Source organism: Salmo salar, chromosome ssa04 (genome assembly GCF_905237065.1).
Source record: "Salmo salar chromosome ssa04, Ssal_v3.1, whole genome shotgun sequence".
In the NCBI taxonomy this organism is placed as follows: Eukaryota; Metazoa; Chordata; class Actinopteri; order Salmoniformes; family Salmonidae; genus Salmo; species Salmo salar.
In genome coordinates this window covers 72,352,471-72,368,587 of record NC_059445.1, presented here as the reverse complement: position 1 = coordinate 72,368,587, position 16,117 = coordinate 72,352,471, and the positions used below count along the sequence as shown (strand labels likewise).

General features: G+C 43.2%; 1 protein-coding gene across 5 annotated transcripts in view; it reads right to left on the bottom strand.

The window, feature by feature from the left end:
* The window catches only part of gramd1ba (GRAM domain containing 1Ba), a 178,451-nt gene that overhangs the window by 59,461 nt on the left and 102,873 nt on the right, over nucleotides 1-16,117 (bottom strand). Inside the window, exon 1 of one of the 5 annotated variants that reach the window (XM_014197898.2) lies at nucleotides 9,370-9,857. The exons of the other annotated variants lie outside the window; for them this stretch is intronic. Coding sequence (XP_014053373.1) covers nucleotides 9,370-9,392 — 23 coding nt within the window. The 5' untranslated portion in view covers nucleotides 9,393-9,857. Of the gene's footprint in view, nucleotides 1-9,369; nucleotides 9,858-16,117 lie in introns of those variants that run through there. 5 annotated transcript variants of the gene reach the window in all.

Here is a 16,117-nt window from a genome sequence, read left to right as displayed (position 1 = left end):
CTCCTAGAGTGTGCGGCTCTCCTTTAATATTTCAAGTGTTCTACTTCGCCATCCAGCACCTAGCCTAAATAGGTGTGCGTTTCTTTCGCCTCCAGATTGTATTCTCAAATGAACATTTCCTTTTTGTCTAGTGGTAAGATCTCAAATCTGTTTTATTTGATTGTCACTCTCTCTCAGTATATCAGCTACAGTATGTGAAGCCATTTAGCAGCTTATCATATGGCATGCATTGCCAATGCAGCCATAGACCTACAGTATGAGGGCATTACTGGCCTTAAGGGTATCTGAAGCAGAGAATACCTTATTTTCACACATTGTTTACATGTTGAGCTATTTGTTCTCAATTTAAAATTATACCAGTAGACAATGTACACTGAACAAAAATATAAATAGAACATGTAGTGTTGGTCATGTTTCAGGAGCTGAAAAAAAGATCCCAGACATTTTCCATACGCACAAAAAACGGATTTCTCAAAAATGTTGTGCACAAATTTGTTTACATCCCTTTTAGTGAGCATTTCTCCTTTGCCAAGATAATCCATCCACCTGACAGGTGCGGCATATCAAGAAGCTGATTAAACAGCATGATCATAACACAGGTGCACCTTGTGCCGGCGACAATAGAGTACCACAGTATGATTCATAATGCCCATAAAAACCTAGCGGTCAAACAAGGAAATGGTTCCAATCGTTTTCCCACTGTTCATTTGTCCCATAGGGAATTTTAGATACACTTAAAAAACGGCTGTGTTTTGTGTAGGCTTACCTTGGTGTGCATGTGTATATCCCTCTAGGACAAGGTGACTTTTAACAATATATTCGTTTCTTTTTACCCAAAAAATGAAATGGTAATTAGCAGCTAATGATAAAGAACTACAAACGCCATGATGATCTGGACGAGACTGCCGAAATGAGGCAAAGGTAAGAATCTCTGGATTAACTATCTAATGTTAGCTAAATTTAGTAATGAATAAATTGGATACATTTCTTTAAATTGACAATTCTGCAAACGGTCTTGTGCAAGTTTTAAATTGACAATACCTGTTAGCAAAGGTGTCAGCTAGAGATGACATGCAGGAGCTTGCAGGGATTTGTAGTCTTGCAGGATTTTCGAATTTGAGAGTACATAGAGGAGAATGTACAGTTGAAGTCGGAAGTTTACATACACCTTAGCCAAATGCATTTAAACTCAGTTTTTCACAATTCCTGACATTTAATCCTAGTAAAAAGTCACTGTCTTAGGTCATTTAGGATCACCACTTTATTTTAAGGAAATGTCAGAATAATAGTAGAGAGAATGATTTATTTCAGATTTTATGTCTTTCATCACATTCCCACTGGGACAGAAGTTCACATACACTCAATTAGTATTTGGTAGCATTGCCTTTAAAATTGTTGAACTTGGGTCAAACGTTTTGGGTAGCCTTCCACAAGTTTCCCACAATAAATTAGGTGAATTTTGGCCCATTTCTCCTGACAGAGCTGGTGTAACTGAGTCAGGGTTGTAGGCATCCTTGCTCGCACATGCCTTTTCAGTTCTGCCCAGAAATATTCTATGGGATTGAGGTTAGAGCTTTGTGATGGCCACTCCAATACCTTGACTTTGTTGTCTTAAGCCATTTTGCCACAACTTTGGAAGTATGCTTGGGGTCATTGTCCATTTGGAAGACCCATTTGCGACCAAGCTTTAACTTCCTGACTGTTGTCTTGAGATGTTGCTTCAATATATCCACATCATTTCCCCTTCCTCATGATGCCTTCTATTTTGTGAAGTGCACCAGTCCCTCCTGCAGCAAAACACCCCCACAACATGATGCTGCCACCCCCGTGCATTATGGTTGGGATGGTGTTCTTCGGCTTGCAAGCCTCCCCCGTTTTCCTCTAAACATAACGATGGTAATCATGGCCAAACAGTTCTATTATTGTTTCATCAGACTAAAGGACATTTCTCCAAAAAGTACAGTGAGGGAAAAAAGTATTTGATCCCTTGCTGATTTTGTACGTTTGCCCACTGACAAAGAAATGATCAGTCTATAATTTTAATGGTAGGTTTATTTGAACAGTGAGAGACAGAATAACAACAAAACAATCCAGAAAAACGCATGTCAAAAATGTTTTAAAATTATTTGCATTTTAATGAGGGAAATAAGTATTTGACGCCTCTCCAAAACATGACTTAGTACTTGGTGGCAAAACCCTTGTTGGCAATCACAGAGGTCAGATGTTTCTTGTAGTTGGCCACCAGGTTTGCACACATCTCAGGAGGGATTTTGTCCCGCTCCTCTTTGCAGATCTTCTCCAAGTCATTAAGGTTTCGAGGCTGACGTTTGGCAACTCGAACCTTCAGCTCCCTCCACAGATTGTCTATGGGATTAAGGTCTGGAGACTGGCTAGGCCACTCCAGGACCTTAATGTGCTTCTTCTTGAGCCACTCCTTTGTTGCCTTGGCCGTGTGTTTTGGGTCATTGTCATGCTGAAATACCCATCCACGACCCATTTTCAATGCCCTGGCTGAGGGAAGGAGGTTCTCACCCAAGATTTGACGGTACATGGCCCCGTCCATCGTCCCTTTGATGCGGTGAAGTTGTCCTGTCCACTTAGCAGAAAAACACCCCCAAAGCATAATGTTTCCACCTCCATGTTTGACGGTGGGGATGGTGTTCTTGGGGTCATAGGCAGCATTCCTCCTCCTCCAAACACGACGAGTTGAGTTGATGCCAAAGAGCTCCATTTTGGTCTCATCTGACCACAACACTTTCACCCAGTTGTCCTCTGAATCATTCAGATGTTCATTGGCAAACTTCAGACAGGCATGTATATGTGCTTTCTTGAGCAGGGGGACCTTGCGGGCGCAGCAGGATTTCAGTCCTTCACGGCGTAGTGTGTTACCAATTGTTTTCTTGGTGACTATGGTCCCAGCTGCTTGGCGATGGTCTTGTATCCCATTCCAGCCTTGTGTAGGTCTACAATCTTGTCCTTGAATCCTTGGAGAGCTCTTTGGTCTTGGCCATGGTGGAGAGTTTGGAATCTGATTGATTGATTGCTTCTGTGGACAGGTGTCTTTTATACAGGTAACAAACTGAGATTAGGAGCACTCCCTTTAAGAGTGTGCTCCTAATCTCAGCTCGTTACCTGTATAAAAGACACCTGGGAGCCAGAAATCTTTCTGATTGAGAGGGGGTCAAACACTTATTTCCCTCATTAAAATGCAAATCAATTTATAACATTTTTGACATGCGTTTTTCAGGATTATTCTGTTGTTATTCTGTCTCACTGTTCAAATAAACCTACCATTAAAATTATAGACTGATCATTTCTTTGTCAGTGGGCAAACGTAGAAAATCAGCAGGGGATCAAATACTTTTTTCAGATGCTCTGGATCGACGTGTACGACAGCATGTTCCAGTTCTGACCAATATCCAGAAACTTCGCAAAACCATTGAAGAGGTATAGCCTTCCCTGTGGCTCAGTTGGTAGAGTATGGTGTGTGCAACGCCAGGGTTGTGGGTTCGATTCCCACGGGGGGCCAGTACAAAAAATGCATAAAATGAAATGTATGAAATGAATGTATTCACTACTGTAAGTCGCTCTGGATAAGAGCGTCTGCTAAATGCCTAAAATGTAAATGTGTAGGACAACATTCCACAATCAACAGCCTGATCAAATCTACACGAAGATGTGTCAAATGGTTGTCACACCAGATAGGGACTGATTCTCTGATCCACACTCCTACTTTTTTTTAAAGGTATCTGTGACAAACAGATGCATATCTGTATTCCCAGTCATGTCAAATCCATAGATTAGGGCCTAATGAATTTATTTCAATTGACTGATTTCCTTAAATGAACTGTGACTCAGTAAAATCTTTGAAATTGTTGCATGTTGCATTTATATTTTTGTACAGTGTATATGAGGCAGATTTTGTGTTTGTTTTAGTGCAAATCCAACCCTTGTAATTTAGGTACAGTATGAAAATAAGGAGGCAATTAGGCTACAGGAGCTGAGCATCACAGGTAACATTTTGAGGATAATTTTATTTCATTAATTTGAGCAATGTTGCTTGCAAAATGATTGCAGTTGTTTCCATAGATAGAGCAACCATTTACTGTCTATGTATCACTGACCCTGGATCAACTAGTGACTGGGCTAACACAGCTAACCTTTCACGTCAATAATATGCTGTTTTTATGAACATTTTGTTGGCTTTTTAATCATGAGGGAAATTGAACTAGCTAGTTAGCTAGCTAGTTAGTTAAATAAATAAAAAATCGAATCAAATTGTATGTTACATGTGCCGAAAACAACAGGTGTTGTTTTGAACATCTTGGCCATGTGCTGTTATAATCTCCACCCGGCACAGCCAGAAGAGGACTGGCTACCCCTCATAGCCTGGTTCCTCTCTAGGTTTCTTCCTAGGTTTTGGCCTTTCTAGGGAGTTTTTCCAAGCCACCGTGCTTCTACACCTGCATTGCTTGCTGTTTGGGGTTTTAGGCTGGGTTTCTGTACAGCACTTTGAGATATCAGCTGATGTAAGAAGGGCTATATAAATACATTTGATTTGATTTGTGTAGACCTTACCGTGAAATGCTTACTTACAAGCCCTTAACCAACAACGCAGTTCAAGAAATACAGTTAAGAAAATATTTACTAAATAAATGAATGTATAAAATAAAAAGTAACACAAAATAACAATAACGAGGCTATATACAGGGGGTACCAGTACCGAGTCAATGTTCGGGTTACAGGTTAGTTGAGGTAATTTGTACATGTAGATAGGGGTAAAGTGACTATGCATAGATAATAAATGGCAAGTAGCAGCAATGTAAAAACAAAGGGGGTTGGTGGTCAATGTAAATAGTCCGGGTGGCCATTTGATTAATTGTTCAGCAGTCTTATGGATTTGGGGTAGAAGCTATCAAGGAGACTTTTGGACCTAGACTTGCGGTAGCAGAGAGAACAGTCTATGACTTGGGTGACTGGAGTCTATGACATTTTTTTTTAGGCCTTCCTCTGACATCACCTAGCATATAGGTCCTGGATGGCATGAAGCTTGGCCTCGGTGATGTACTGGGCTGTACGCACTACCCTCTGTAGCGCTTTACGGTCAGATGCTGAGCAGTTGCCATACCAGGCGGTGATGCAACCTGTCAGGATGCTCTCGATGGTGCAGTTGTATAACTTTTGAGGATCTGGGGACCCATGCCAAATCCTGTCAGTCTCCTGAGGGGGAATAGGCATTGTTGTGCCCTCATCACAGCTGTCTTGGTATGTTTGGACCATGATAGTTTGTTGGTGATGTGAACACTAAGAAACTTGAAGCTCTCAACTTGCTCCACTATAGCCCGTCAATGTGAATGGGGGCGTGTTCGGCCCTCCTTATCCTGTAGTCCACGATCAGGGAGAGGTTAAAAATATTAGTGAAGAACAGCTGGTGCTCTCATGCATGCTTCAGTGTTGCTTACCTTGAAGCGAGCATAAAAGGCATTCAGTAGGCTCGCTTCACTGGGCAGTTCACCACTGGGCTTCCCTTAGTGTAGTTTGCAAGCCCTGGTGTAGTAGGATTCAATCTTAGTCCTGTATTGACGCTTTGCCTGTTTGATGGTTCGTCTGAGGGTATAGCAGGATTTCTTATAAGCGTCCGGATTATTGTCCCGCTCCTTGAAAGCGGTAGCTGTAGCCGTTAGCTCGGTGTGTATGTTGTCTGTAATCCATGGCTTCTGGTTGGGATATGTACGTACGGTCACTGTGGGGACAACATCATCGATGCACTTATTGCTGAAGCCCCTGACTGAAGTGGTATACTCCTGTCATTGGATGAATCCCGGAACATATTCCAGTCTGTGCTAGAAAAACAATCCTGTAGCGTAGTATCTGCATCATCTGACCACTTCCGTATCGAGCGAGTCACTGGTACTTCCTGCTTTAGTTTTTGCTTGTAAGCAGGAATCAAAAGGATAGAATAATGGTCAGATTTGCGAAATGGAGGGTGAGGGAGAGCTTTGTATGAGTCTCTGTGTGTGGAATAAAGGTGGTCTAGATTTTTTTTCCCTCTGGTTGCACATGTGACATGCTGGTAGAAATTAGGTAAAACGGATTTAAGTTTGCCTGCATTAAAGTCCCCGGCCACTAGGAGCGCCACTTCTGGATGAGCATTTTCTTGTTTGCTTATATCCTTATACAGCTCGTTGAGTGCGGTCTTAGTGCCATCATTGGTTTGTGATGGTAAATAGACGGCTACAAAAAATATGTCTGACAACTCTTGGTAGGTAGTATGGTCTACAGCTTATCATGAGGTACTCTACCTCAGGCGAACAATACTTCGAGACAGCTAGTAGCTGACAAGGTTAGCCGACTTCTCAAAACAAACCTCATTGTGGCTAGCTACTTCTTGTCCCTCATGCTAGCCATCACAACCAAATATCACTTCAGAAATGTCAAAATAAAAAAATATTGATATGGCCAGCATTGTAGACCATTGGTCCCCTCTTGCTGCAGCTTTAGCTAATTTCGAAATAACAGAAATGCTGTGAAAACCAGTGTGCTGTAAAAATTCTAAAATGTTTTGTCACCAGTGCTTGTTGGCATTTTTTATCCTCACACACTGTTGCTCCCACAGCACTAATCTGGTGAGCACCTTTGTAACTCCGTCCAAGAAAGGCATTTGGTTGGTTTTAATTTTTGTGAGGCGTCACTGATTTACACCGGGTTCTGACCCCTCTTTAGCTGATTTCTGCCATGGAACTTCCCTAGGCTTCCCGTTTTAGGGAATGTGAAGTGTGCGTGCATGCGTGCGCATCGTCAAAATGTACGGTATGGTTCTATGCAGACCCATTAATATACAACATCCAATGTACAGTGAGGTCCAAAAGAATTGGGACAGTGAAATTGTTTTGGGGTTTTGGCTCTGTACTCCATCACTTTGAATTTGAAATTATACAATGACTGAGGTTAAAGTGCAGACTGTCAGCTTTAATTTGAGGGTATTTCCATCCATATCGGGTGAACTGTTTAGAAATTACTGCACTTTTTGTACATAGTACCCCCCATTTTAGGGAACCAAAAGTATTGGGATAAATTCCCTTATGTGTATTAAAGTATTAAAAAGTTAAGTATTTGGTCCCATATTCATAGCATGCAATGACTATATCAAGTTTGTGACTCTACAAATTTGTTGGTTGCATTTGCTGCTCGTCTTGGTTTTGTTTAAGATTATTTTGCACCCAATAGAAATGAATGGTAAATAACATGTCAGTTTGGAGTCACTTTTACTGTAAATAAGAATGGAATATGTTTCTAAACACTTCTGCATGAATGTGGATGCTACAATGATTACGGAAAATCTTGAATGATTTGTGAATAATGATGAGTGAAAAAGTTTCAGACACAAACATCATACCCCCAAGACATGCTGACCTCTAAACATTACAATAACGGGAGGGTTAGGTTTTTTGGTGGGTATGATATTTGTGCATCTTTAACTTGGCTGCAAGTATATCTGGCAGCAAGACAATAACCCCAAGCACAAATAAATGGTTAATTGACCACAAACTCAACCTTTTGCAATGGCCATCTCCATCTCCGGACTTGAACCCCATTGAAAACCTGTGGTTTGAATTGAAGAGGGCAGTCTATAAGCACAGACAAAGCATATCAAAGATCTGGAAAGATTCTGTATGAAGGAAAAAAGTATTACTGGTTAAACAAAATCTTTCTCTGAGCAATTGTATTAGTATAAAATAAGATAATTGTCAATGTTTGGAGCATACAATATAGTTCAGTATTTGTATAATTTATTTTATAGTAATTTTTGCTCATCTTTATCAATGCTGACAATAATTTCAGATGTGACCATGTGCACACATGCACATCATACAGTGTACACACTAGTGCAAGGAAATTCACAAATACATGTACACCCACACGTCAACTGTTCTCTCTGCTGCCGCACAGCAAGCGGTACTGATGCATCAAGTCTGGAACCAACGGGACCCTGAACAGCTTCTACCATAAGTCATAAGACTGCTAAATAGTCCTGGTAGATATTTGGTTAACTCTATGCATTGACCCCCCCTTTGCACTAACTATTTTGACTCATCACATGCGCTGCTGCTACTGCTCATCATCTATCCTGTTGCCTAGTCACTTTATCCCTACCTCTATGTATATATCTAACTCAATTACCTCGTACCTCTGCCCATCGACTCGGTACTTGTACCCTGTGTATATAGCCAAGTTATCGTTACTCATTGTGTATTTATTCCTTGTGTTATCATTTTATTTTATTTTTCTCTCTGCATTGTTGGGAAGGTCTGTAAATAAGCATTTCACTGTTAATCTACACCTGTTGTTTACGAAGCATGTGACAAATACAATTTGATTTGATTTTGGGGTATTCAAAACAAAACGCACATCCTCAGATTCTGAGGAAGCAACAAGGGGAGAGGAGGATGAGGCACGGAGATCTAAAATGAAGTGGAGAAGCTTGGGGACACTGTGGGAGAAAAAGATGGCTCAGAATGCCACTCTGACTGTGGTGTTACTGTTCTGTTCTCTTTGCCTGGCTAACCAGACTCCCTGCTCCGGCCAAATGCTACACCACGCTCACGGACGTTAGTTCATCTCCGCAATGAGTCTGGATCAGAGAACCTCCCCAACCCTTCACCGAATGCAAACACATTCAGGGCCGTCTAATTGGTCCAGAAACCGTTGGGTTGGGCCAGAGCCAGAACACACGTGGGTAAATCAGCGGTTTGAAAATTTGTAATTGGCTTTGATACCCTGATTGGTTAGAGACAATCCAATCGCTGATGACTTTGGTTTATACAATGCCCCTCACCACAAATGACTCAATGATGGCATCAGGCTAGCGTTCTCTCTCTCTCCCTCACTCCCTAGTGTAACAATCAGTGGAGGCCAGCAATAACAATATATGACGAGGCAGGAGGGAGACACATTCACAAACACTGGAAACAGATAGAAGTTAATCGAGGAGAATAGAGGAGAACTAATGAGAACCGGGGAGAGGACATGAGAAACGAGGACAGGAGAGATGAAGATAACTGAGAAAAAATGCAGGGAAAATAAACTAGAAGAGGCTGATGAGAGGAGACACGAACCAACGAGAGGAGAGGAATATGATGCTCTCTTCAAGGCTGCCATATTATAAAGGGCTCAGTAAAAATCTCCCATCTTTGATGCCAGGAATGGACAGATGGTGTGAAAGAGAGAGAGAAAACGAAGGAAGGGAAGGAATGAGGAAATAATAGGTCAGGGCAGGGAAGCACTCGGCTACTCCTCCTCCTAACCCTCATCATCTTCCTCCTCCCCCTATCATCAGTGTCTCCCAATAAAGACAGATATTAGTCTTACCAGGCGAGCTTGAAGCCCTTCATTAGTGCAGCGGTGAGCAGAAGCGTTGCTGTCCAATGCCCATAGCGAGGTCTCCCCACTCGGACGGCCAGTCATTCCTTGCCATGTTGAGTGGCAACAGGAGGGGTAGTCCCGGGGCCCTAGGTCTGTCCGCAGGGCCCATGCGAGGGGGAGAGAGAGGGGAGCTTGCCCTGGCTCACAGAGAAACGGAGGAAGGAGAAGAGGAGCCAGCTAGCTCAAAATGCTACAATGCTAATAGTGCTGATAAAGCTGTCCTTTCCTGCTGCCTGTCCCAAACACTTTCAGCCTCATCTGTGAGTGTTTGTGGATGAGAGTGTGGATGAGTGTGTGTGTGTGTGTGTGTGTGTGTGTGTGTGTGTGTGTGTGTGTGTGTGTGTGTGTGTGTGTCAGAGTGAGTACGGTGGTGGCAGCTGCTCACATGCAAACTCTCCCATATGCAGTAGACTCACTTACTCTCTCTCTCGCTCTGCAGATGAAAGCAAGAACTGAGCCGCTTGCAGGGCTGAGGGACCTATTGGGCATGCTCCGTTCCTCTCACATCCAATCCAGCGCGCCCCCTCTTTCTCTCTATGAGCTTAGCTCCTCCCCCCAACATAACAGTACTGTGGTGCCAACCAAACAGTACCGTTTCCCTCTCTATTTCACACACACACACACACACACACACACACACACACACACACACACACACACACACACACACACACACACGTCTGTTAGAGTCAGACCCTCGGAGGGGATTACAGTGTGTGTGTGGCTACAAACTCCTGGATCCGTCAGTCCTAGCAGCTGGCTCTCTAATCTCGCGGGATAGATGGAGCACACTGCGTGTGTGTGTGTGTCGGTGTGGATGTGAGAGAGAAAGATAATGTGTGTGTGTGTGTGTGTGTGTGTGTGTGTGTGTGTGTGTGTGTAAATGAAAATTAGGGAAACCTAATTGTACTGTTTTGTATATGTGTGTGCTTGTATGTGCCTGTGGCTGAGTCAATTTCCGTATTTCCAATTAAAAAAATGTATCTTTGGTCAAGTCACATTCATTGTCACAGGTCGGCATATTTTGTCATGATTCTTGCCCTGGAGGGAAAACTGCTGAGTGATCACTAGCTGGCAAAGCCACAAACTCATAAAATCTGATCATAAGCCTAACCTTAACCACAATGCTAATTCTAATGCTTAACCTTAACCACCCTGCTATCCCTAACCACCCTGCTAACCTTAACCTTAACCACCCTGCTAACCCTAACCACCCTGCTAAACTTAACCTTAACCACCCTGCTATCCCTAACCACCCTGCTAACCTTAACCTTAACCACCCTGCTAACCCTAACCACACTGCTAACCTTAACCTTAACCACCCTGCTATCCCTAACCACCCTGCTAACCTTAACCTTAACCACCCTGCTATCCCTAACCACCCTGCTAACCTTAACCTTAACCACCCTGCTATCCCTAACCACCCTGCTAACCTTAACCTTAACCACCCTGCTAACCCTAACCACACTGCTAAGCCACTGATATTGTAAGTCAGTATTCTATATGCCTTCCCTGTGGCTCGGTTGGTAGAGCATGGTGTTTGCAACGCCAGCATAGTGTGTGCAACGCCAGGGTTGTGGGTTCGATTCCCACGGGGGCCAGTACAACAAAAAAAAATGCATGAAATGAAAATGAAATGTATGTATTTCTACTGTAAGTCGCTCTGGATAAGAGCGTCTGCTAAATGACTAAAAATGTTTAAAAAAATTCTACTGTAATTTATGGACATCTTGGGTAACATTTTCCTAATGTTATGACACACGCAAACTAACTAACATATTATATAGACGGGGAGTAATTATCATCTGTGACACAATTGTTGTTGAAACTTTTCTTAATCAATGTCTGTGAGAAGGAGATGATTACCCTGTTCAAGTAAACACGCTGTATTTTGTACATGGTGCACACAATGCAATCCCTGTATCGTCTATAATAATACTACAGGCCATTTTCTTACAGCACGTGTGTCTAAGTTAAAGAAGCTATTTGTATGCTGTTTTTGTTTAAATCAACAGGAGCCTTAAGTGCCCATTTCATTTTCAAACTCCTTCCTCATTTGGATTGAGCTCTGGGTCAGAAATTAGCCTTGCTTTTCTCCCTGCACTATTCGTCCTGCTCCAGCACATTTGGCACCACGCCAACAGGGAAAAGCGGAAGGACTGAAGAGGGAGTTGGAGAGAGAGGGAGTTGGAGAGAGAGAGAGACGGAGGGAGTGGGCACCGGGGCTGCCTCCCTTTCTCCCTCCCTCTCTCTTTCCTTCTCCCTCTCTTTCCTGCTACAGTCAAGTTTTGCAGAGTCACCTTACCCAAAATGCACTTGGGCCAAGGCTGGGTGTCACATGGCCAAGGACTGTTGTCATGGAAACCTCCCCTTAGACGCACGGGTAGTGCCACGATGACACAGGAATTCAAACCACTCAAAACCAATGACTTGTGTCACGAACATTCAGGTTTCATGAATGCAAACCAATCCATCCTAATCTGGTAAGACACATAAAATAATCAGTATGAGTGTTTCTAGTCTGGTCGATTCCACAGTATAGTAACCAGAGAGGACTGCAACAGTGATGTGCCTATAGCCTACCATGTAATCACAGTGGTTACCTAAAAAAAGTACCCCTTTTGAACTTCAACCTTCCGAGTACCCCCTTACTAACACGCACCACACGTTTGACTGCGCTTTAATTAACAGAAAGTGGGTTTGAAAATGATTGTATTTTTTACACATTCATAATCGATTTGGATTAATTTAACATTGAAAAATGCCTTTTGACTGCATTTGAATAGCTTCTCAACACATCTAGTAGCAACATATTGATGACTTGAATGTCCCAAAAAAACATTACACTGGTACTCAGACAAGGATGTATCGCTACAATATCATGTACCTGCTACAACTGACCAGTGTTGCATTTAGCCCTGGTAACACTAAAGTATTATTCTAAATATTTTTAGACAGCAGTGAAGCGAGGGGGAGACTTTGGGTCATTGAAAAGTGCTATATACACTGAGTATACCAAATATTAGTGTAACAGTGTAGGTTCCGTCCCTCTCTTCGCCCCAACCTGGGCTCGAACCAGGGACCCTTGCACACATCGAGTGACGTCACTGATTGAAACGCTATTAGCGCGCACCACCGCTAACTAACTAGCCATTTCACATCGGTTACATTAGGAAGACCTAATATTTGACGGGGCATGGACTCCACAGGGATGCTGGACCATGTTGAATCCAATGCTTCCCACAGTTGTGTCAAGTTGGCTGGATGTCCTTTGGGTGGTGGACCATTCTTGATACTGTACACACAGGAAACTGTTGAGAGTGAATAACCCAGCAGCGTTGCAGTTCTTGACACCCTCACACCGGTGCACCTGGCACCTAATACCATACCCTGTTCAGAGGCACTTCAATAACCCGCTGAATGGCATACATACACAATCCATGTCTTAATTGTCTCAAAGCTTAAAAATCCTTCTTTAACCTGTCTCCTCCCCTTCATCTACACTGAACAAAAAAACAAGCATTTAGCTACACTTGCATTAACATCTGCTAACCATGTGTACGTGACCAATAAAATGTGATTTGAAGTGGATTTAACAAGTGACTTCAATAAGGGATCATAGCTTTAACCTGGATTCACCTGGCCAGTTCATGTCATGGAAAGAGAAAGTGTTCCTGTTTTGTATACTCAGTGTAAGTCCCATGTATTATTATTACAAAACAACATATAGGGTTGAAAGAGAGAGACCTAAGGGCGGACCTGTGAATCGAACCCGTCTGACAGAACTGCGGTATGCCATGCAAGGTATTCTAGCCGGCCTACATTGCTGCTGTATATTCGCTGTAATTGTAGCTCTGGATGCGGGCCTGCTGATTTCCTGTGCTTGGTCTCTGGAGACGTGGCTGAGATCACTGTGGACCTAAGGCTCTCCTTACACACACATGTACGCACGCATACGAACACAAACACAGCTATTTCAGCACACACACACACACACACACACACACACACACACACACACACACACACACACACACACACAAACAGCTTCCTATGCTTTGATTGGCGCAGCAGGGACACAAACAAAGCCAGAGTTCAAAGGGCCAGGCCCCAGAGCACCCACACACTGGCTCTCAGTCCCCTCTATAACCTTATTTGCTATTTTTAGCCATGCTGCTTTATACCAGCCAACCAATGAGAGAGCGGCGCGGGAAGTCAGGTGACAGACGGGTGCCTGTCGGGCTCGGTTAGCATCAGAAACAGAGCCTCTAGGCTGTGGTGCTAATCCCTTAGCCTAGCATCTGCTCTTCTACAATCTGCACCGGGCGAGACTCCCATAGAAAGGTTGACACTGCTCCGGGGTGAAGTTTCCCTTAGGTACAGATCTAGGATCAGCCTTTCTTAACCTAAACCATTAGTGAGGGGAAACGCTAAACTGAAACAAAATCAGCGTCTAGGGAAAACTTCCCCCTACTCAGCATGGCACACAGTTTCTCTCACGACGCCACCAACACAATATAGTGAGGCTACCGAGGCATTAGTAACTCCGCAAGACTATAATTAGCAACATAATTATATGCTATCTAGCACCTTAATCTAAATGAGCACATCAAAGAGAGGCTGAGGGAATTAGTCTGAGATGGAAAGAGGAGTTTAGTGAAAGACAAAGTCATGGGATGGAATGAGGGCGAGAGAAACGTTAACAGTTGGGAGTTTTAACTGTTACACCTTATAAACCTTTTAGCTCTTGTCTGGCTGTAGTGTGTGTGTGTGTGTGTGTGTGTGTGTGTGTGTGTGTGTGTGTGTGTGTGTGTGTGTGTGTGTGTGTGTGTGTGTGTAGGGGTTCAGATAACCCTGGGCTGCTGCATGCTGCAGTATGGTGGTGATGAATCATCAGATGTGGTAATATGAATCCCCGCTGCTGCTGTTACTGCTGCATCACTGAAGCACCATCTATCTCCTCAGACCAGAGCCCCAAATACCACTCTGACCTCTGAACCGAGATCCCTGAACAGATAGATACACGCGTTCAGACAAGCGCACACCACACAAAGATGCATGCACACAAAAACCACTCTCTCTCTCTTCATATGACAATTCCTTTTATTCGGTCTCACTCATTTGTCCCATGTGGTTTGACTCTCAGGCCACGCTGCTCTTCCTTACAAATGGACAATACAGTTCTATTTTATTGAATTATATTCTGCACTGATCTGAAAAGAGGTGAAAGAAATCGGGAACGACTATTGGAAATCTGCTCTCACCTGTTCCATTTCTTAAGATAACAAATAACAAATAATATGGGGGGTCTTATATTTATCCTGTGACAGAATTGTACTAGCGTGTCATGGAAATGTGTTTCTTGCATATCCCAACTCCTCCTGAGACGCCTGCAGGGAGTGGGCTCATGGCCAGGGTCACCATTCTCCAGCGCCCTTGGAGCAATTTGGGTTAAGTGCCTTGTTCAAGGGCACAGAGACAGATTGTTTTCACTGTGATTTGATCCAGTGACCTGCCTCCAGATCAGGGCACATGAAGGAAAGGAGTCAAGGAAAGGAGTCGAGGAAAGCTACTTTACCCCTTTAACACTAGAACCGCTAAAGCCGCATTCTACTTTACCCCTTTACCACTAGAACCGCTAAAGCAGGCATTCTACTTTACCCCTTTAACACTAGAACCACTAAAGCCGCATTCTACTTTACCCCTTTAACACTAGAACCACTAAAGCAGGCTTTCTACTTTACCCCTTTAACACTAGAACCACTAAAGCCGCATTCTACTTTACCCCTTTAACACTAGAACCGCTAAAGCAGGCTTTCTACTTTACCCCTTTAACACTAGAACCACTAAAGCAGGCATTCTACTTTACCCCTTTAACACTAGAACCACTAAAGCAGGCATTCTACTTTACCCCTTTAACACTAGAACCACTAAAGCCGCATTCTACTTTACCCCTTTACCACTAGAACCGCTAAAGCAGGCATTCTACTTTACCCCTTTAACACTAGAACCACTAAAGCCGCATTCTACTTTACCCCTTTAACACTAGAACCACTAAAGCAGGCATTCTACTTTACCCCTTTAACACTAGAACCACTAAAGCAGGCATTCTACTTTACCCCTTTAACACTAGAACCACTAAAGCAGGCATTCTACTTTACCCCTTTAACACTAGAACCGCTAAAGCAGGCATTCTACTTTACCCCTTTAACACTAGAACCACTAAAGCGGCATTCTACTTTACCCCTTTAACACTAGAACCACTAAAGCAGGCATTCTGACTGCTCATTCATGTATTTATTTTATTACTCTGCCGTTTTTCAAGTCGTTCTTCCCGCCGTCTTTGTCATTATTTGAATGGTTTAACCCCGTTGCCCCTCCTTCTCCCGACGGTAGGACCTGCTTTGCTTATTCTCCCGACATTGGAAGGTGCAGTGGCCAGTTGATAATCACCCCGATACTGAACCTAAAGTAATTTCACACATATAACAAATGAAGTAAAGTATGATGGGGACGAATGGGTGAGTTGATGAGCGAGGGGAAACAGACAATGCATAACTATGTAGTAACCAGAATGAAGAACAGGGCGGGCCATTCTATTGTATTGGTATATTCTATTTCTAATCTCAAAATGGTATGTACCCTATATCAGTCCACCCAATCAAAGCAGTTTCATCAGTCTACTCTGGCCTAC